Here is a 22589-nt window from a genome sequence, read left to right as displayed (position 1 = left end):
CAATGACAGCTGATCATGTAAAGTAAACAGCAGCCGGCGATCAACTGTTTTTTTCTCATCACGCTGTCAGTGTGAGGAGAAAAAAACAATGATCACTGACTGCTGTCAGAGGGACATCGGTCCGAAGAGGAGAGGTATTATTTGTGTCCCCAGTGCCACCTCCTAGTGTCCACCAGTGCCATCTGACAGTGCAGATAATTCTACTTTATCCAGAAAAAAAAGTATAACAAATAAAATGTAATATAGCATATACAATTGCTACACAAGCCATAATGTAATGTAATGTTTTTAAAAATTGCCTTTCCATTTCAGCCTACAGCTCTGTAATTTTCTGTAAAATTCAATGTAAATGGCAACTTGGAGGAGTTCTGTACATTGTTGGTGTGTTGAACACCTTAACAAAAGGTGGTTTCCTGCTTTTGTGATTGGCTCACTGTTGACACAAGCAGTTACTCTTCAAGCTTTAACTACTCCAGGAAAGTAAATTCCCTAGCACAGCCTATTCCCTTCTTGCATATCCTAAGCTCAGATTAATTGCTATAACCAAGTATCTCCACCACTTCCATCACTCCCCCTAAATATTGAGGAATACTATAGAGCAGAGGTGTTTACTTGAGCATTTTAGAGATCCCTGATATATTGAGAGAGCTTCACAAAATAAGTATGTTTTCATGTATTGAGGTGCAAATGAAATGGCTGTAATGAACCTCCATGCAAAAAAGTCTCAGTTCTGCGGAATATTTTTTAGCGTAGTGCTTTGGACACTGAAAATAAAGCAGTATCCGTGGCAGCCATAGTAACCCCCTGGCATTGGTGTCAGTAGCTGCTTGTTTAAATTCCCAGCATTGGTGTCAGTGGCAGCAATAATAAGAGTGTCTGTCCTTAGCTGGATAAATGTAGCATTGTACTAGCAGTCCAAAATCAATGCTGTCTGCCCCAGACTGCACTAACTTGTTTCTGGCAACGGTGTCGGTTCACACTATGGCGATCCGACCTAGGGGACGACCTGTGAAGTCGCGTGCACCGCGACTTTGGCGCGACTTGCACGGACTTCATAAAATGAATGTCTATGCAAGTCGCCCCGAAGTAGTACAGGACTTTTTCTAAGTCGGAGCGACTTGTGTCGCTCCTATTAGAACCGTTCCTGTACCACACAATGGACCGCGATGGTGCACGACTTTTCAGGCTGACCAAGTCGCCTGACAAGTCGTACTAGTGTGAACCGGCTCCAAAGGATGCGTCTTTGCAGCAGTGCCTCTTGATGCTTCTTAGTAATCCTGCATGTATGTTTTTAATGAGTTGCCAGGACAGTGGCACTTTCACTAGTCCGATCTTGTTGTCCACTGAAGATTGCATGACAGCATTTGTTTACATGGAGAGTTTAAAGAAGCTAACAACTGTTGTGAGACAATACAGGCACCTGCTGCTTAAACTACTAATACATAGGGAGGAGTAGCATCTACCTGTACTCAAAGGAAGCCTTTGACACACCCAGAAGTGTAGGAGGCAACACAAAATAATAGTGGCATTTACATTGTGGGAAGGTTGAACAGTGTGTAGAGGTGATGCCTGATGTGCTGTGACAAAGAAAAATTTGGTGCCAGGCTCTCTACCAATGTGTTTTTTCTTTATGTTTCGGTAGTTTTATTTTGACACTTTTTTTTTTTTCCTCCTGATAATGTAATATTCATTGTGAATTTATTAGATGACAGCCTGTAGAAATGTTATTTAATATAGAGGGTTATAGCATTTAACTTGCTGATCTGCTGGTGCTGAATATTTATTGCACTATTTTTACATCGTTGATGATTTTTCATCACTTTAAATTCCACTGTATCTGCTTCTTTACTCCGCTTCTTAGTTGCTTCCTCCATGCATCTCTTGCAGCAGTGCTTTTGATGGCTGTTTGAATGATCATTAATATGCTAGAGCTATTCATTTGTTACATCAGCTTTTAAAACTGGCCCATCCATCCACAAATAATGCATGGTATTTAAGGAGAAGTTCAGCACATGCATTCATATTTTGTTTGTCCTGTAAATTAACAGCCTCAGGGCAATTTTTATTGTATAGTGAGAAGTGATTATATACAGACTTGCTGAAATCTTAAGAGCAAGTTCCCTCACTTCTTTTTTCCTGAGTGCCTAAGCTTTAGATGTTGGAACTTGTAGACGGAAGGCCGATTTGGTGCTCTCATGTAGGTCTGTAAAGTACTTATATAGTCATTGTTGGCCTGCTGGAAGAATCAACTTTCAATAGCCGTCAATGTCTTGTGCTAATTTTTTTGTCTGTCTGTTTCCAACTGCCCATACTCTGGAGGTAATGTGAATTTTCATGAGCTTTGTTTTCCTGCAGTGCCCAATGATCCACTTGTGCCGACCGCTGTGTTAGGTGAGGACCTAGTCTGACATCTTCACCAGTTCACGCATGAATGATTATCTTGCATGTGACTTAATGTTAAGAGCATTTATTTAGTGATTAGTTAACAGGAACGTGTATAAATAACTTGAGTAATATAGAATTTCCCACTAAACGCACATGCGATTTCGAACAGACAGGTCCTGTTTAAGTATATTTGTCATGCTTACAGCATTTTTGGCAGAATTAGTACTATTAAAACTCCATTATAAAAGGGTCAGAGGTATGTATCTCTAATACATATTGTCAGATTGTCACACTAAACAAACTTTTTTAACTCCCTGGCATAACAGTCTCAAAATGTAAGAAGCAGACATGCACTCATTAGGGTTGATTTACTAAAACTGGAGAGTGTGAAATCTGATGCAGCTCAGCATAGAAACCAATCCGCTTCCAGGTTATTTTTTTTAAAAGCTTAATTGAACTAGCTGAAGTTAGAAGCTTATTCGCTAACATGCACAGCTGCACCAGATGTTGCACTCTTCATTTTTAGTAAATCGACCCCATTGTGTGTGTTTGCTCTGTATTTGAAGTATGTTAGAGGGGTTTGATTTCCTGGAAATCAGCATTAGAATCCATTGTGCTTGGTCATCTCCTACATTATATGGAAAACAACATTTATACTAGCTTTTTAAACTAGCAGAGGCAAGGGAAGATTTGAAGGAAATGGCTCTGTTCTCTGTACTGGCAAAATAAGATAAAATTCCTGTATATATTTCTATTTGACCAACTGGGTTGCATTCTTAATATGGTCATATGTGGTAAGGGGGTTTTGACAAGAGGTCAACAAATCTAGACACTGGGTTTGCGTGCTAGGGTATGTCCTGGGAAATTCTAGATTGGCATTTAGTTAAAGCCCTAAATACATATTTGTTTTGTATGCAGTATATGACAAGACTATTGGGTTTTTTTTTTAATTAGGGCTGGGATTACTTCTGGTTGAAGGATTATATAGTAAATCACGATGTCATGGAACACAAGTTTGTTTATTTTTTTTTTTTTACATTTGACTGCAATGTACATGCATTAATTAACTCTGTTTTTTACTTAAATGTACATTTTTTTTAAAGGAATTGCATTTCTGATATGCAGACTTGCAGTCATCAGATGGCTTCTACAAGTATTTCCCTGGTCCTTAACAACAGCTTGTGAACCTGGCTAATTATGAAGGATAATTGGGGATCTATAGCGAAGAACTTCACAATTATGACAAATTAGTTTAAGAAGGCAGAGGTTAAACATAACGCATTGGTTAAAGTAGTTTGAGTAAAGATAGTTTCTGTTTCTGACCACTGCGGTTTTGTAGTCGGTACATTATTTCAGGTTCCATTTTCTATTTCACGCCTCTGATACACTTCTTTTTCCAATTATCTCTTCCTAGTAAAAGCTTAGCCTCAAATAAACATACAATATCAAGTTATTTCAAGGGGTTTATTTTCATTTTGATAAAACAAAGAGAAATGTGTACTCCCGTAAAATGAATACCAACAGGTAACCTGGAGGTATAATCGCTGCTTGAAAAAAAATCTTGAACATCCCAAAAGCATTTCATTTCAGTGTGCAGGAGTCGATTAACTATGGCCCTGTCATTTTCACTTTAGTATTCAACTAAGGCCATACTGAAATATGAATATGTTTTCTCTTCAAATGAACCTATACTTTATCTGTACTGGGTAAGAATTCCAGATTTACTTTAACTTGAAATAGTTTCCATACTAGAACGTCTAATTACTAGGGCTGCTGTAGTAGCATATTTGCTACATGCAATAACCAGCAATGTGTTCCAACAGCAGTACAAGCAATTTCTTGATGGTAAGTCGGGCTTCGGCATCTTCACCATTCAGAATTATATATTTATATCAATTAATGCAAGCTTTCCTCTTATTCGCCAAGGTGGAGAGGTTGGCAGATACTAATAAGATCTCCACCTTAGACAATCAGAGGAAGCCTTGTAGCCATTGATACAAGTATCCTGAATTGCAGAGATGTACTAAGACCAACTCTCTTTATATCTGGTACAGACAGGAAGTCGATCGTACTGCTGTTGGAACACAAGGCCACTTACTGTATATAGCTAATGCTACTACAGTCTGTTACAGCTCCACCAATGGTCAGAGTGTTCTATCCAGCTTGGTCTAAGAAAACGATTTAAAGTAAAAGTAAACCTAGAGTTCTCTTTTAAACTTGCATTATTCACATTCCCTATGCTTTCTTATCACAGTAATAGGACTCCAATAGGCCAGAGATTCCTGTGAGTTTAATTTGCTGAGCAAGTTGAAATGTACACAAGGCTATGTACATTTCCTCTTTCCCCATGTGACAGCATGCAATCCTGGAGATTGGCAATTGCTGCATTCTGGAGGGGCCAGAGTGAATGTCATGTGATTTCTCATATCTACCTAGGGTGATTGGGGTGGCAGGGATGTACATGGTAAAGCAAGTACAGCATGCTAAAATGTCTCCTGTAAAATAATTCAAATGCCCAACATGGCCAAAATACAAGTTAACTTAGAAGAAAAATGTAAAATCAAAAAAATGATCAAACATTTTATGTTTACCAAATTTAGTTTTGCTATTTATTAAATTTTTGTCTGCATGGCTGTATTGTTCACCCATTTCACCCATCCCCGCTACCCATAAACATACCACCGTTTTGTATATCTACCTAATGTAGCCTGACTCAAGTGCCTTACAAGGTTTCATATAGAAACATGTTTGTGTTTTCTTTTTCTGCTGCTCTGGTACAGTGCCAATCACTGGTAAGTAAGAAGGCATTGTATTATTACTTATGCAGTTTCATACTTTTGAGATCAGTTCCTTATGACATTCCTAACAATTAGAAAGCTAGGCTTACCACCCTTGGTGCTACTCAGTGATAAAAAGGCATCTGCCAGCCTGCCACTCCCAGCTGCTGCTGCCAGCTGCCTACCCTCTGTACCGCTGACACAATGAAGCATGCAATGTAGGTCTGGCTTATTTCAAGCTATTGCAACACTGAAAAGATGTCTCACACACAGTCAACGGAACATTTACTCTTGAGCTTCCTTAAAAGGCCTGATTAAATACATTAAAGTAAATATATTACAATATGGTCCACTCAGTAAATTTTTTTTCTGTAGGAAGTCAAACGGTTTCCCACAAACCGTCTAAAGAAGTAACAACTTTGTCTTGATAAATTGTAGTTTGCAACAGTAAACCATTATGCTTGTCATGCTTACACTGATTTAACTATGATCTCCTAATCAGAAGCTCTACATGCAGACAGCTTTTTTTCAGCAAACTTGGTTATGTTTATTGAATGGAGAAAAGGTGTTATTCTTTCCAGGCTATGCTATGAAAAATAGTTTTGATTAAATGCAATTTAAATAGAGTATAAAGCAATTCTTTACGTATTTTTTAAGTCCTAGTCAGAGAACGTCAAAGAAAGTCCATAACTATCCTGCAAAAGAATAAAACTGCTTAAAAAAGAATGACTTGCTGTTTTTGCATTATGTTACTATGAGGGGTCTTTAAAACGTTTTTTAGAAGTATTGCAGTCATCTTCACCACAGCGTGACAATTCTTATACTAAACTGCAAGGTCACCCGGCTTGCCAGACAGACTAGTCACATGACCCTCTCAGACACAACCAATTACTACTCCTCCCACCCTCACCAAATGGTTAATTTGGACCTAATTTGGACATTTTCATTTGGGGGTGTACTCACTTTTGTTCCCAGCGGTTTAGACATTAATGGCTGTGTGTTGAGTTATTTTGAGGGAACAGCAAGTTTACATTGTACAAGCTGTACACTCACCACTTTACTTTGTAGTAAAGTAATTTCGTCAGTGTTGTCACATGAAAAAATATAATAAAATATTTCAAAAAATGTGAGGGGTGTACTCACTTTTTTGCGATACTGTATGTAGATTAATCATACGAGTTGCTACCTAAACATGAAAGATAAACTTGGAAGGCTATATTGATACATTTGGGACACTTGGAAACCAAGGTGTCTCCATTAACATCTTATATATGTCTACCTTCTTCTACCCTCTTTCCCACATTACCAATATTAGCAAGTTGTAAGTGGACAGCAGGTTTACTGTAAAAGCATTGTACTGGGTGTACAGATGGGTGTGTTAATGACCACTGCACCCTTTTTTTACTACAAATCCAGCAATTGCTTTTTAAGTGATCATATTGATTTATGGTACTGTTCTAATATTTAGAGTACCTAGAGACATGCAAGTGTATTGAGTCCCCCAAACCTACACACTGCCTGGCAACAATAGGAGATGCTTATTTTAGTTTAATGGCTGTCTAAAACAGAACTTATTTACCTGTGTTGTGCTTAGTATCATTTCTTATCTTAAAGTCTGATTTACCTTTTCACTGTGTAGGTTTTTCTTTAAAGAATCATCATTTGTAAACATCATGTCTTTTCATTCTCACTTGAAATAAAAGAAATGAAAATATGCTTTTTTAGAGGGGAATTCGAAAAATAAAAATGTAGATAGTTTATTTACCCAGAAATATTTTGGCACACGAATACCAACATTTTATTTCTGATACAAATTTGTACATTCTCCTGCTAATGACTGTCTGTATATTGGACAGGTTAGTCCTTGCTAAACAGTTGGTTAAGCTAGCTAAAAGATAATCCACCTATTGCTTCCAGTCAGTTTAAGCATATCTATAGTTGACAACTGAGAGAGTATAACAAAGTCCAATTCTTTTAGCCACTACTGAGAAAGAACCTTGAATATATGGTAAGCAAATAGTAAAATCACATTGGTAGTTTTTTTTTTTTTTTACATTAAAGCCTGATTAAACCCTCTAAATATTTGCAGTGAGGCTGCAAATATAGTAATAAACATGACGCTTTTTAGGTCTAATTTTTTTTTTTTTTTAATTGCTGGTTGTTGAAGCATGGGCTGAAATGCCCACTACTGGAAACATGGAGAGTCAAACCGCTGCTCTCACACACAAGTAGCAGCCCAAGTCTCAAGTGGGCAGACATGCCCCCCTGCACACTGTCCCAATTTGCACTCTTTATATATGAGTAGCGCCCTGTTGATCTTAGCAATATGCACAGGGAAGTGTCAAGCCACTACTTATTTAAGAGCAGTGGTCCAACTCCCCAACATGTTGCTAGCTAGTACAGGGGTTATTTAACAGCACTTGTATTACTGTGTGTGTATATATATATATATATATATATATATATATATATATATATAGCCTTATTGTACTACATAAATATACAGAATTCAGTTGATCTTTGTTAGCTCCATACATAAAGTTAAAATAAACCTTTTTATTAGTCCCTTGCAGCTAAAAATGTCTATTTCTTTATAGATGAAAACCACACGGCACCAGCTGAATCTAGCCGTCTTCTAGATGTTCCTCGTTACCTGTGTGAGGGAACAGAGTCTCCATACCAAACTGGACAGCTTCATCCAGCCATAAGAGTTGCTGACTTACTACAACATATAAATCTTATGAAAACATCTGACAGCTATGGATTCAAAGAGGAATATGAGGTAAAATGCTGAAATCTACTAAGCAAGTTTAGATATTATGGAATAAAAATATAGCGTTAAATATATGTGCATTAACTACTGTTCTCATTTTACTGGCTGGCCTAAAGCAGGCTTATTGCATCTCTCTCTTTAAAACAAGACTTCTTTTATTTATGGGGATGAATTGTATATTTTAATATTTACAGAGTTTCTTTGAGGGTCAGTCTGCTTCATGGGATGTTGCTAAGAAAGACCAGAACCGAACAAAGAACAGATATGGAAATATCATTGCCTGTAAGTTGTGTTCATCATTGAAATTAGTTCTGTGCTTCTGAGGATTCCTCTAGCTTCAGTTATTTAGTCTAGATATTTGTTACTTCAAGTCAGGCCCACATCAACTGTCTTTTTCCTGTAATCTATCCCTACTTTTTTAAGACTGTATAAGAAATTTGTGTGCGTAAAACTTTTAGTTAAGCTAGAATTTGGCCTACTTTTTTCAGCAGCATATTTTAGATGTAAGACGATAATCTTAAAATAGTTTTTCTTTCGTTCATTGACGGACAAAGCTCCTGATTCTTCTTAACCCTTGGGTTATACTGCCCCCCTACAGGAGTACGACACTAGGCAGGAAAAAGCTTAACTACGCCCATGGGCAGTCCAAGGGGGTATACATCCACTCTCAGCTATAGGCACTCAGTTTTTTTCTGCCTTGTTAGGAGGACCTAGTTCCTTGCTGGGATCTCCTGGTCCTGGTGACTTTTTCTTTTTAAATGGAATCTTTTCTTGTCTTTGTTATTTAGTTCTTGTGCGAATCTACAATCAATTTCCAGACTGGGTGATGGCCTGGATAATCTAGATTCTGAGGGTCCTCCCAGTCTGGCCAGCGAGTGCGTGCAGATCACAGCTCCGCTATAGGTCGGCCATTACATAGCCCCAATGGATGGGGGCTGGCCTGCGAGTTAAACGTCTCACGAGGACGCATAAGACCTGGCCTCGGCTTGAGTCACAGCATTTCTCCCGGCTGACAGCACCCACATTACAATGGAGCAGTGGTCTGTCCGAAGCGGTTGACACCCTTTTCCTGGTATGGTAAGTAGCTGTCCCCCTCTACTCCTGGAGGGTTTTGGAGTGGACATGGGCCACTCCCCGGGATGGTGGGACCCCTTCTTCCTCTCAGCCACTCTAAAATGTTGTTGGTCACTGTGGGTCTTTCGGATCACCCCCCACCTCCCCTCCCTGGGTGAGGTTATGAGCTGGCTATTGCCACATGCTCTTAAGGGGGGCTAGGTGGAGTTGCTGCTGACTGGGTTTTCCTGGTGTGCAACAGGGGGTTGAGCAGGCCACCCTGGGGGTTGGTGACTAGGGCAGGGATGTCCTCTGGGCTCCCTGTTGGGCTGGGGGAGCCGAAAGTTTAGCATCCGCGGGTATGCGCCTCACGCGGCCGGATCCAGGCAGAATTTTAGGCCCTGGCTTTGCAGCCTTCTAGTCGGAAACCATGTGAAGCGGCCCCTTTGAGGGTGGCTGAAGCCACTGCCTCCTATTTGTCCCTGGGTGGTCAGCTCCGCTGGGCCTCGCATCCAAGTGGCTGGGGGCCCACAAAAATTTTGGCTGTAGCCAACTAGGCCTTGCAGCTGAGTCAGGCGCCTCCATTGGGGGGCGGCCCCAGTGCGTTTAGTTGAAGGTCCCACTCTTCCTTTGGGCGTTTGCTGGGCTGGGACTCAAGCACTTGCATCTGGGCCTCCACAAAAATTTAGCCTGCTATGCCATGTGGTAAGCTTGGCGTCTCCCTTGGAAGGGGTGGCACTGTGGGGGCTCTTCATTTTTTCATGACAACCTTGCGGCCATTATTGTGTGGGGCACTTGCCCCTTTTAGCGCTGCGGGACCATCAGGGCACCCTGCCTGCGCGTCTGTGTCACGACAGGCTGCCGCCTTTTAAGGGGGCTTTTTCCTATTATTCCCTCTATAGAGGGCTCAGAGAGCGACCCCCCCTTGTTTTTTTTGTGGGGTCCAGTGGGTGGTCGATTCGTGGGCCCTTGGTCAGCGTCCGCTTTGCAGGATCACAGTTGGCGGCCTCCCCTGATTGTTAGGTTTTCCGGGTGAGCCTAGTTAATAGCGACACTACTGGGTCTGAGTCCACGCACCCTAAGTGCTCAGATATTGAGGATGATTCCTCTGCTTCTCTAGCCGCGCATGAAAAGGCGCTGGTGGATGCACTGTTTGTGTCAGTGTGTGACACTTTAAAAAGTGATGCTGTGTCAGAGGCGCCGGTCCCTTTTGGCACCCACAGGCCCTCCAAAGCAGTGAGGGTGTTCCCTTTTCCGCTTACTTTGACATCATTGTCACAAAACAGTGGGGTTGTTCAAAATGCAGTGGTTCCAAAGCACGTTTTGCTTGCGGTGTCCTTAAGAGGATTAACTGCGTTAAAGGTGAACAATCCCACCTGTAGTGGACTCCCAGTTGAGGAATATTCGTTAAATATCCAGCTGATAGGAGGGCGGAGGCTCTGGCCCGCCATATGTTCGCTGTGGCTGGTTCGGCACGTAGGCCGGTATTTACTATTGCCTTTGTGTCGCAAGCTATGGCCGAGTGAGCTAAACTTTTACGCTGGGACCTGGAGAGGAAACCACTTCCTACTGTCTTTGCAGAGCTGGCGGATCAGTTGGTCCAGGGGCTACAGTTTATCTGTGATGCCTCTTGGATGCGGCTCCTTTGATTTCTAGGCTGCCTGTATGAGCAGTGGTCCTTCGGCGTATTATCTGGCTGAAATACTGGTCTGCAGGTCAGACTTCTAAGAAGAAGGCCCTATCTGATCTCCCCCTTGTAGGGGATTGCCTGTTTGAAGCTTCCTTGGATGACATTGTTAAGGGTCTCACAGGGGGGCGTACTCTTCTTCCACAGGCTACCAAGGACAAGGAGCCCCGTCGTAGACGTGGGCCATTCTCCTTGGCTCAGAAGAGGTTTTTTCGTTCCTCAGGGTCTCAAGACAAGGGATCAAAGTCAGAACCTCCAAGAGAACCTGGTCTGGCAAGCCACGAGTGGGCTTTTCCAGACCTGCAGACAAGGCTGCCTCTGCATGAAGGGGCACCTTCACCCATATCTGGGGTGGGGGACGCCTTCCCTGGTTTCCGGATTCATTGACCTCCCTGGTATAGGACATTTGTGTCCATAAAGTTACTCGTTCAGGCTACAAGATCGAGTTCGGTCTTATCCTCTGGAAAGGTTTTTCCCTTCCAACCTGCACTTTTCCCCAGATCGCTTACTGGTCTCTTCAGGGTAGTGCAAGACATGTGACTTCAAGGGCCATTTCCAATTATGGAAAGTTTTCAGGGGTTTTTACTCAAACCTCTTTACAGCTCCTAGGAAAGAAGGCAAGGTACGTCCAATTCTGGACCTCTAGGCGCTAAACTGCTGGTGCGAGTACAGGAGTTCCAGAGGTTCTGGTTCTTTTAGGACGTCAGACTCTAGATTTCTACTCGCAAACGGACTTCACAAAGGGTTGTCTGCTTCTTTTGTGACTATTGCCAGATGGTTTAGACAAACGGTGGATAAAGTCTATTGCATCAGGGGTCAGGTTCCTCCTTTCCCTGTCAAGGAGCCCTCTACTAGGGCGCTTAGTGTCTCCTGGGCTTCCGTCCTCAAGCGCCAGTGGCGCAGGTTTGCAAGGCGGCCACCTGGTTGTTGGTGCACACTTTTACTAAATTTTTATAAAGTGGATGTGTTGGCATCTGTGGATGCTTCTTTTGGCTGCAAGGTTTTGCTGGCTGCTGTTTAGAGGGCTTGGTGCTCTTTGAGGGTGTATTGTTTTTTCAGGTGAGTTCCATGTTACCTGGTTGGCTACGGTTAGCCTTGGGAATTTTTTTTTCTGATGTTTTTCCCACCCCTCATGTTTAAAACTGCTTTGAGACGCCCCAATGGTTAAGAAGAATCAGGCTTTTTGACTTAACATAAAATCCATTTCTCTGATGTTCATTGACAGACCCCTCTGTGGAGTTACTTTCTTCTGACACTGCTTCTAACAAAACTGAGTCCCTATAGCTGAGAATGGGTGTATACCCCCTGGGAATACCCATTGGAGTAGTCAAGCTTTTTCCTGCCTAGTGTCCTACTCCTGTAGGGGGCAGTATAACCCATTGGTTTAGAAGAATCAGGAGCTGTGTCTGCAATGATCATCAAAGAAATTTATTTTATGGTAAGTCAAAAATCCCATTTTTAATTAACCATTGTTTAACCCCATTCACGCCGACTGTACGCAAGAATGCGGCATGACTGGACTTTTTTCTGTGGGGTCGCATAATTGCGTATCTCCCTATGTGCTGGGAGTGCGCCACACAGGGACCAGGGTCTCATGGGAAGCCCCATACTAACGGTCGGGACCCGGGTCTCACAATTCTGGGTCACCTGGTCACTGTGATAGCCTCAGATTGGCCTCTAATCACTGTAAAGCCCGTCCCCATGTTGTCTTTGTGAATGAAGGAGAGACTTGGTATATCTCTCTCTCTCTCTCTCTCTCTCTCTCTCTCCTTGCAGAGAAAAAAAGCTTTGAGGTTTGATCTAGGTCAATGCCAGGGTAAAGCCTCGTACATGCATCGATAGTTGGCCGTGAATTTTCGGCCAACGTCCGATCTGCCGATTTTCGGCGTGTTAGTATGATGCTTTCGACAACCGACTCCGACTTTTCGGCCGAACAAAATCTGGTGTGAAGGGTATAAAATTTTTGTTGGCCGTCAACAGAACGGCCGATTTTCCGTCAGTCAGTACAGATTTCGGCAGACAAAAATCAGATGAGCAAGACTGGGCATGCTCCGAGAAGAAAAAACGCACGGAAAGTAAACCAGCACATGACATCATTTCTGAAGTTGGTTTTTGTTGGCCCAGAAAATTTGTGTGCAGTCTAGAGCACATTTCAACCAACACAACAACACTGGACAAAAGCCGGCCGATCGGTTGGCCGATAATCGTTGCGTGTGTACGAGGCATTAGTGTTTGGGTCAAGAAGATCAGTATTTTTATTTTTTTTGCAGGATTTTTTTTTTAGTATCAGTGTGTTTTTAGGTAGGATGAAAAAAAAAAAGCAAAAATGGGCACTCTTGTTTTTTGGCCTGTACTATGGGTAGAAACAACACTTAACATACATATATGTGGTATCGCTGCCATCGTATCGCTGCGATGGTTAGAAGCAGGAGAATTTAATTTGGGTTGTTTATTGGTGGAAGGTGGTAGTAGCAAGAAATATACAGCTACATTTAAAAAATATTTTTTTTTTTACTAGTTTTGGCCAATTTTCCTTTTGATAATAAAAAATAATCAGGAGATATCCATTACCATTTACCACCAAAGATAGCCCAATTTATTCTATAAAACAAAAATGCGGAATGATCCACCTGGATGCCAAAAGTAGCTGTGATATGTACAGTTTAAAGTTTTAGAATTGTGCTTAGGCATTTTGATTTGTTTTACCCTTTGGCGCAAAGGGGCTCACATACATTTTTCTGGCCATACTTGTTAAGGCAAATCTCCAGCTTAAAAAAAAAAAACCCTCTCCTCCAAACTTCTGTCCTCCCCTTTTCCCTTTACTACACTTACTTTTCTTAAAAATGAGATGACAGTCTAGACTTAAGCATAAGCTTAATTTTTACCTTTTCTAATGATGGGCTAGAGAGAGCATAATGTCTTTTTATTTTCCTGCAAGATGTGGTGTTCAAATTGTCTCAAGGTAACATGGTCTTTCTAGCTTTCCATAGAGTAAAGGGCTGCATGCTTGTTACATTCATTGTTTTCTTCCCCTGACCAGATGACCACTCAAGAGTCATCCTTCAGCCAGTGGAAGATGACCCATCGTCTGACTACATAAATGCAAATTACATTGATGTAAGTGAGCTGCACATCCCCTGCTATTTCCCTGCATGCCTTTAGCTCTCAGCTTGTTGTATATGTTTGTTTCTTTCCCCCCTGCATGTCATGCCTATGAAGTTGACTGCAAGTGTTTAAAAGAAGAGAAACTGTACAGTTTGCTTGTTCTAAGTCTCAGTACTCACTGACATTATTGTGCTTTCTTTCACACCTGACTTTGGTTTGGCCTGTAGATTTGGCTGTACAGGGATGTAAGTACCACTATATGTGAATAACAGAACCCTACAATAAACATTTAATATAGACATTGTTCCCAGTTACTTTGTAATTCCTACTAATGCTTATTTACCTGGCATTTGTGCATGCTCCACCTGATTAACTTTGTTATATTTTTTTCTTCTTGTCATTTTTGTCGTGTTACTTTTTTTTTTTCCTCTCTACACTAACCTGGCACTAGTCCAATTTTTTTTTTTTTTTTTTTTACATCCCTGAAATGCTTTTTCATTTTTCCTAATGGTAAACATCCCTTGCTCATATTTCTGATGATAATGGTTGTCTGGCTGCATCATACTTTTTTTGCTTAAGAATATGTAGTAGTTTTTTTTTTAGAATTTGTGTTTCTTAAAATGTAAGGATTTTTTAAATTCAGTAAAAGCATGAAAAATAAAAAAATCTCTGTCCTATGTATAAACTCAGCTCAGTACTGTTTTCAGCTAACTAGCCACATAGCATAACCTCAGCGTAGTTTCAGTAGTATAATACTGGTCTATACACCTCAAACCTAATGTCATCTATTATTTCTAGGGTGCTGGGAAAAGGACAGGTGTTATATATATATATATATATATATATATATATATATATATATATATATATATATATATATATATATATATATATATATAATATAATATATATTTATAGTGTTTTTTTTTCCCGCACATTCATCTTTTTAATTTAGTTTTTTTGTTGTCACTATTTTTTCAGTTTGAATGCTTTTTACTAACTTCTCTTCAACAACACAACCCCCTTTTACAACTTTTGTAAAATCAGGACCTTGAGATCAATTTTTTGCCAATTTTTATAAATAAGCCCTTTAGTTTCTGATATGCATACTTGTTCTGGGTCAGTCACTTTGACAATATTGAGACCAATGGGCTAGCTTAACTGCCAGCATTTTTAAATGGAAGTCCACCTCATAATTCTCTTATGATAGGTTTACTCTAAAGAGAACCTGCTACCAGTTTTTAAAAAATGCAGGTAAAATCAAGTAAATCCTTACTTTGCAGTGCTTTTCCTTTCCATAAAAAAATGTATTGATTAGCCCTGTTTAACTTTGCCAAAAGTTTGATAAATTGGCATATATTCTTATTGGAGGAATGTTGTTAAAACAGGTTACATAATCTCAAAAAAGCAAAGCTCCATTAATTTATTTTTTTTGTCCCATGCATTGGGACTGTGCCTGAATTGCATGGGTTAACTGCTTGTTGTATCTAATGCGACGAAAGGCTGTAAATAACCCAGCCATCCTCAGGTCCAGAGCCGGTCCAGGGGCGTGATGCCACCAGGAATGTCCATGCACAAGACTGCTAGCATTGGGGGGTTTAGGAGTGGTAAGTATATCTCCGCTCTACTTCCCCCTAGGCAAAAACAAGCAGTTAACCCATGCAGTGGGAGCAAAAAACTTTCCTGGAGTTCTTTAAAGTGATTTGTAAAGTCTCAATTTTTTTTAAATACCAAAAATGTTATACTTGCCTTCTCTGTGCAGTTGGTTTTGCACAGAGCAGCCCAGATCCTCATCGGGTCCCTCTTCTGTGCTCCTGGCCCCTCCCTCCTATTGAGTGTCCCCACAGCAAGCAGCTTGCTGTGGGGGCACCCGATCCGAGTCACAGCTCCCTGTGTCCTTTCAGGCACGGAGCCACAGCCCAGCCTGCCCCTCTCTCTCCTGATTGACTGATTGACTTTGATTGACAGCAGCTGGAGCCAGTCACGCTGCCCTGCTGTCTCAGCCAATGAGGAGGGGAGAAACTCCTGCAACATCGCTGGATAAAGTTGGGCTCAAGTAAGTATTAGGGGGGGGGGGCTGAGGGGGGCTGCTGCACACAGAAGGTTTTTTTACCCTAATGCATAGAATGCATTAAGATGAAAAAAACCTTCTGTGTTTACAATCCCTTTAAGTCTGATTACTGGTGCAAGAGCAAATTGGGTGCCCTAAATTGTAGATTTGAATAGAGACCTTATTTAAACATTTGTCCATCGATGCAGGTGTCTACAAGGTAATTCATTTTCTTCTTTTTTATATTTGTCTCTATCAGTAGCAGATAGAATATGGCCAATGTATAGACTGATGAGAAACAGGTGTCAACAATTAGCCTGGGTTCACACTTGTGCAATGCAGGAAACAGTGCAATTACAGTGCAGGTTCCTGCATCACATGTCACTCACAGGCAGTTCACACTGTTCTCTGTAAACTGCTGCAGATGTCAAGGTAAAGTAAATGACACACCCAAATCGGATCGCAGTGCAAACTGTGAAATTGGACAGGAATCCGATCGCCTGGGTGTGAACACCCAGGCGATCTGATTCAAGTGCAGACCAAAAAAGGGTCCTGCACCATTTTGTTCCAAATGCGATACGAATTCAGCCATACAAACTGTATGGCTGAATTTGCATCACACAGACATTGCATGTGATCTGCACTGCAATGCGATGCGAATCACATGCAATGTTTGTCATTGCAATAGTGTGAGCCCAGCCTAACTCCTGAAACCTCTAATCTTAATGATAAAAACCTAGGTTTATTACTAGAAATGGGTTTAGGCCTGTTCAGATCATAGTCCCAACCCACCTAAGCAATCCTGCCAGGAAGACGTCACTGAACTCCACCAATCATAGGCAGTGAGGCATTTCCCAGCCTGCAGCTGCACATGCCCTGACTAGGCTGCCTATGACTGGCAGTGTGCAGTGAGGGCTTCCTGGCAGGATTGTTCAGGTGGGTTGGCAATACGATCCACACACACCTGAGCTGATCCCTACTTATCACTTGGGAACATGTGAAAAATGTCTCTGTTTAACCCTTTTATTACTGCTGCCCTAAGTATTACAGTGCAGCAGTCCTGGAATGTAAACAAACTTTAGCAGCTGCAACTTTGTTTTGATTTTTTTCAGCTGCCTTTGGCCATCCCTATAGAAATGATTCACTTTATAGAGGCCTGATCACTTCTAAATATCAGAGATATTGCACCCTCCCAACTGTGTCCTAGGCTCACACTCAGCATGCTTTGCTTTCTGGGAGCCAAGGGCATGCATCAGAGCTGTCAGGATGGCAAGCAGAGGAGAGATGAGAAACATCCATTTGTGAATCTCCCCTAGAAGCAATGAACCAGGAAGCACTCGGCTTTGAGCACTTTCAAGAACAGAGCTGTCAGCATTTGTACTCCCATCTAGCAGGGGAGTGAGTATTAGGTATTACTGCACCCGTCCTAGTTAAAGGAATAGTTTAAGGGTCAATATTTATAATTTTCTCTAAATTTAGAAGCTGTAAAAATGTTTAAAGTGTTGCTATGGAAAATGTTGAGTATCCTAGTTTGTGGCTGTTTTGTCGTTGCACACAATTCTAGATCTTGACTTTTATTTTTATGATTATTATCTATTTAAAAGCTCAAACTTCTCTGTTTTAATGTACAGAAATTTTATTGTATTATTTGCACTAAAATTAATTTCAATGTATTTTTTTTTTTTTTTTTTTAAATAGTTTTTATTGGATTTTCAAGAAAGTACAAAACACGAGTTAACATGGTGTACAGAGTAACATATAAATGTGACCAGTAAACACAGTGGTTTAAGAAAATGAAGAAAACATTTGTGTACATAACCATCCTTAACAAGGCTGTGATAGCCATGTATGTCAGCAAATTTGCATATTAACCCTTAAGCAAAGAAGAAAAAAAAAAAAAAAAAAAAAAAAAGGCACAGAGGGGAACAAAAACAGAAGGGAACAAAAGGGAAAGAGGGAAAACAGTAGGAAAAAGGGTGAGCAGCAAGTCGGGGTAGTAGCCACCCCTCTCCACGTTGTCTGTCAACCGTTGCAGTTACCTCAAGACACGTGCAGACCCCAGGAAGCACCCAAACGGGAACATTTCCGCCCCCTGGAGCCGCACCCGTCCAGAAATAGTATTCATACAAAAAAAAGGAAGGAAAACAGGATTACATTCTGGACGTTCGAAATGCCTCCCATAATTGCCACCTGTTGTTAAATTGTTTAAAGTTTTGAGTAGAGCATGAAAGAATTTTTTCGTATTCAAACGACTCTCCTACGATCTGTATCACCTCTCTTTTTGAGGGCAGCACCTGGCTTTTCCAGTTGCGAGCTATCGCTAGTCTGGCCGCATAAAGAACGTGTTGGACTACTACCCTACTGGAAGGAGGATACCAGTCCATTCCAATACCCAGTAAGGCCTGTTCCACTTTAATTCTGTTGAGAATACCCGTGACATCTGCTATCAGTCTATGTATTGAGGACCAGAAACTCCGTAGGGATAAACATGACCACAACATGTGCACCAATGTACCGACTTGTCCACATCCTCTCCAACATAGGTTTGAGCAGGACCCGCCATACTTAGCTAAAACATAGGGGGTCCTATACCAACGTAGGTGGATCTTTTGTGCCCCTTCTCTAAAGGTGGAGCATTTAGTAAGTGCGTTATTCAGCTTAAAGGCTTTCAGCCATTGGGCATCCGTGAACGTCTGTTGCAAATCTTTTTCCCATTTCAGTAAATGGGATTGTTTTAAAAACAGGGACCTGTCATGCAGTGCGTTGTAGAATATGCTGATCCCCCTCCTGCCCACGGTGTCAGTAAAACAAAACTTATGAACTTGGTAAGGGAAAGTGACATGTAGCTCTGGCAAAGTGTGCAAGATGTGGGTGACCCTATGATATGTCAGAAATTCAGACTTAAAGTCTGGGAATCTCAGACATAGCTCAGTGAACGATATTAGGGTGGAGTGAGTGTACAAATCCAGGACATGATTTAGTCCGTATTTTCCCCAGTGTGAAGTGCATAAGTCCGGGGATAATGCACTCAATGTGGACAACGCAATAGGTGCCTTAGTTTGAGCCCCCCCCTTAGACCTGTGGGCATAGAAGAATTTCCATGCTTGGACCGTGGCCGAGATAGTTGGGTGGTCGATTATCCTAGACTTCCCTGTAAATGGGAGTGCCAAAATTAGGTCCTTCAGTGAGGGTTGTGGTGCAAAGGAGTGTTCCAAGGAACACCACAAAGGTGCCTGTTCTGTACATAACCAGTGTTTGGATTGTGCCAATATAGCTGCCATATGGTAGTCTTTTACGTCTGGCACTCCCATACCTCCCACCAAGACATGTCTGGTGAGTGTTTTGTGTGGCGTTCTAGGTGGCTTACCGGACCAAAGAAATTTACTGAGTAGTGTCTGCAGTGCTTTGTAAAAATTATTTGGGATTTGAATAGGTATCGCACGGAAAATGTACAATATTTTGGGCAGTATTAACATCTTAAAGGCCGCATTCTTACCAGACCATGAAAGGTAGAACTTCTGAAGTCTGAGAATGTCCTGAGTTGTGGAGGCCAGTAGGGGGAGGAAATTAGCCTTGAACAGAGATGTCGTGGAGGCAGTCAATTTGATGCCCAAATAGTCCATAGATTCTTCCTGCCAGTGATAGTGTACCAAGCTCCGGAGCCGTGCCCGGAGCCCGGAGTCCACTGCCACACCAAGGATATTTGATTTAAGTTCATTCACCTTGTAGTAGGAGACTGACTGAAATTCCTCTAGTATGTGCCCAACATGTGTCAATGATGTCTCAGGGTCTGTGCAGGTCAAAATAACGTCATCCGCAAATAATGAGATGACATGGGGAGATCCTCCAATACATATGCCTGCCACCTCAGGATGGGACCTAACCCTCTCAGCAAGGGGCTCCATGAGCATTGCAAAAATAAGTGGTGATAGTGGGCACCCTTGACGCGTGCCATTGGTTATGCCAAAACTCTCCGAAAATAGGCCCTCTGTGTACACCCTCGCTGAAGGGGAGGAATACAATGCCATTATAGCTTGGAGCATCGCTCCTTGAAAACCAAATTTGTCCAGAACCTGCCTCAGGTAGCCCCAGTGAATCCTGTCAAAGGCCTTTTCGGCATCCAAAGACAGGAGTACCGTGGGAACCCTACGGGAGGAGACCTGATGGATTAAGCCTATTAATCTCCTGGTTGCATCTGTGGCTTGGCGCCCCAAAACAAAGCCCACCTGATCGGGTTTAATTAAGCCAGGAAGGAACCCAGAGATACGATTAGCCAAAATTCTGGCGTAAACCTTCAGGTCCACATTCAAAAGTGATATGGGCCTAAAGTTTTGTGGTCTATTTGGTTCCTTGCCCGGTTTCGGTAGTGTGATCACTGTGGCCTCTAACATCTCAGCTGGAAAAGGGACCCCACTAATTGCCTTCTGGAACACCCGTGTAGCATATGGAACAAGAGTATCTGCAAACAGACTGTAATACTCGGGGGAAAATCCGTCAGGCCCCGGGGATTTCCCCTTTGGGAGAGACTTAACCACCTTTAATACCTCTGCGTCAGTGAAAGGGGCATTCAGGGTTTCCAGATCCCCAGGCGACAGGCTCGGAAGAGAGATGGAAGACAGAAATTGTTGTATGTCTGATACAGTGGGTTGTGGAGTTGATACGTCCTCGTGTAAGTTATACAGGGAGCTATAGTATTGGCTAAATGCATCCGCTATATCCTTTGGATTGGTCAGGCGTTCCCCAGTGGCATGGTGGAGCATGTATGGTATTTTCTGCTTATTCAGCTTAGCTTTCAGTTGGTTAGCTAGTAACTTACCAGCCTTATTGCCATGTGCATACTGCGAGGCTTTGAGCCGCCCAATGGCTCTAGCGTGCTGACCAATCAAAAGGACTCGGAGTTCAGATTGGCATTTGAAAAGCTTCTCCGCGCAAGTCGCAGTAGGAAGCGATTTGTTTTCAGCTTCTAATTGTTTGATAGATGTGAGGATGTCATCCAATCTCTGTCTCCTCTGCCTCCGAACCCTCGCCCCCCTAGCCATCAACAAACCACGTACAAACGCCTTGTGTGCATTCCATACGGTGTATGGACAAATACCAGGGGTATCATTAATAGCAAAGAAGTCAGTCAGGTTAGATAGGGTCTCCGCATATGCCTCCTGATTGGACAAGAGGCTAGCATCAAACCGCCACCTGTTTGCTCTGGTGGTGTAGGGCACGTCCCCGAATGTTAAAATAACAGGGGCGTGGTCCGACCACGTTATAGAGCCCACCGATGCTCGTGTGACCTGTTGTAGCAAGAATTTATCCGTGAGGCAGAGGTCAATTCTGGAGTACGAGTGATGAGTCCTGGAATAATAAGAGTAGTCTCTTTCCGAGGAGTTGTAACAACGCCACACATCGTGCAAGTCCGCAGATGCCAAAAATGCCGACAGATCCGCACGATGATGGCGCCTCGGATAGTTCATGGACACATCTAACTGGTAGTTGGGGACAGCATTGAAGTCGCCACACAGCAGAACATGGCCCTTGAGCATGGGTTGCAGTTGCCGCCACAGGCGCTTGACAAACGTGATCTGTCTAGTATTGGGTGCATAGATTGTCACCAATGTGTACGTGGAGTTATTAATGATGCAGGATACCACCAGGAACCTGCCCTCAGGATCCGCAAACTGCGAAAGCAGTGAGAATTCCAAAGTTTCCTTAAAAAGCAGTGCCACTCCACATTTCTTTTTGGGGTTGTTGGCGTAAAAGGTGTGAGGGTATTGCTTTGATGCAAGTTGTGGGTGAGTATTAGCCATAAAATGCGTTTCCTGTAGGGCGACCACATCGCAGTTCTGGGCCTTAAGTTCCCTCCATAGCATGTGTCTCTTGTGGGGGCTATTAAGGCCATTGACATTAAAAGACAGCAATTGGAAAGACATCCTGAGGGGAAGATCAGGAGCAATGGTATGTGCTGATATATTTAAGTACACTCACTGATTCCACGCCGGTTGCCAAGTCACAGTCCCTCTCTACCTGATCCCGGAAGTGAGGTAAGCAGATGCGAGACAGATCAAAATGGAGGTCTTCAGTCGTTAATACACGGCAGTCCTGGGTGCTATCTCAGATCTGGATAGAAAAAATAAAAGTACAACAAAAAGAAAAAAAGAAAAGAGCAAAAACGAAAGGCAAGGCAGAGGTGTGTGGGGATAGGCACTCTGCAATAGCAGAAATCAGGAAAAAATAAAAAAGGACGACTCTATTGGAGAGTCTGCACGGTACACTTTACCGTTTGGTGGGGGTGTAAATAGAACAAACATTAGCCGAGCAAGTCACTTGGAGCCTCGTAGTTGTAAAACGTAGTACTAGGAGGGTCACAGTAGAAAATGAAGATCGTAACAAGGAAAGTCATTCCACAGGTGGGGCCTGGTGGTTCTCTTGATCCAAGATTCCCCAACGCTGCAGCAGTGCTATGCCGTCATCAAGAGATGTGATCCGGTAATCTCTGTCTCCCCTTGTGATCACTAAGGTGGCTGGATAATTCCAACGGTACACAACCTGATGGTTTCTAAGAGGTTTAGTAATGGTTGAGAGGTTGCGGCGTCTATTCATTGTATGAGCCGAGAGGTCTGCATAGAAGGATAGGTTGTTTAAAGCGGGTGGAAGGTTTGTACCCCTCCGAACCAGTGACATAAATTTTTCTTTCACGGTGAAAAAATGAATCCGTGCAATGGTGTCCCGGGGCAGTGAGGCGGCAATGTGTTTCGGTTTAGGCAACCT

The 22589-nt window shown here is 42.3% G+C and overlaps 1 protein-coding gene across 15 annotated transcripts in view; it reads left to right on the top strand.

Moving 5' to 3' along the window:
* The window catches only part of PTPRK (protein tyrosine phosphatase receptor type K), a 658422-nt gene that overhangs the window by 545095 nt on the left and 90738 nt on the right, over nucleotides 1-22589 (top strand). For 6 of the 15 annotated variants that reach the window (XM_082251916.1, XM_082251924.1, XM_082251917.1 and 3 more), the window contains 5 exons: nucleotides 2356-2391; nucleotides 7760-7944; nucleotides 8130-8217; nucleotides 13716-13792; nucleotides 14008-14025. In XM_082251916.1, the coding sequence (XP_082108042.1) occupies nucleotides 2356-2391; nucleotides 7760-7944; nucleotides 8130-8217; nucleotides 13716-13792; nucleotides 14008-14025 (404 nt within the window). The remainder of the gene's footprint in view (nucleotides 1-2355; nucleotides 2392-7759; nucleotides 7945-8129; nucleotides 8218-13715; nucleotides 13793-14007; nucleotides 14026-22589) is intronic. The other 9 variants (XM_082251914.1, XM_082251925.1, XM_082251921.1 and 6 more) reach the window with 3 other exon arrangements.

Source organism: Pelophylax lessonae, assembly GCF_965119305.1.
Source record: "Pelophylax lessonae genome assembly, chromosome: 3".
Classification (NCBI taxonomy): domain Eukaryota; kingdom Metazoa; phylum Chordata; class Amphibia; order Anura; family Ranidae; genus Pelophylax; species Pelophylax lessonae.
The sequence above is the reverse complement of the archived record's forward strand: the minus strand, read 5'-3'. Positions and strand labels throughout refer to the sequence as shown.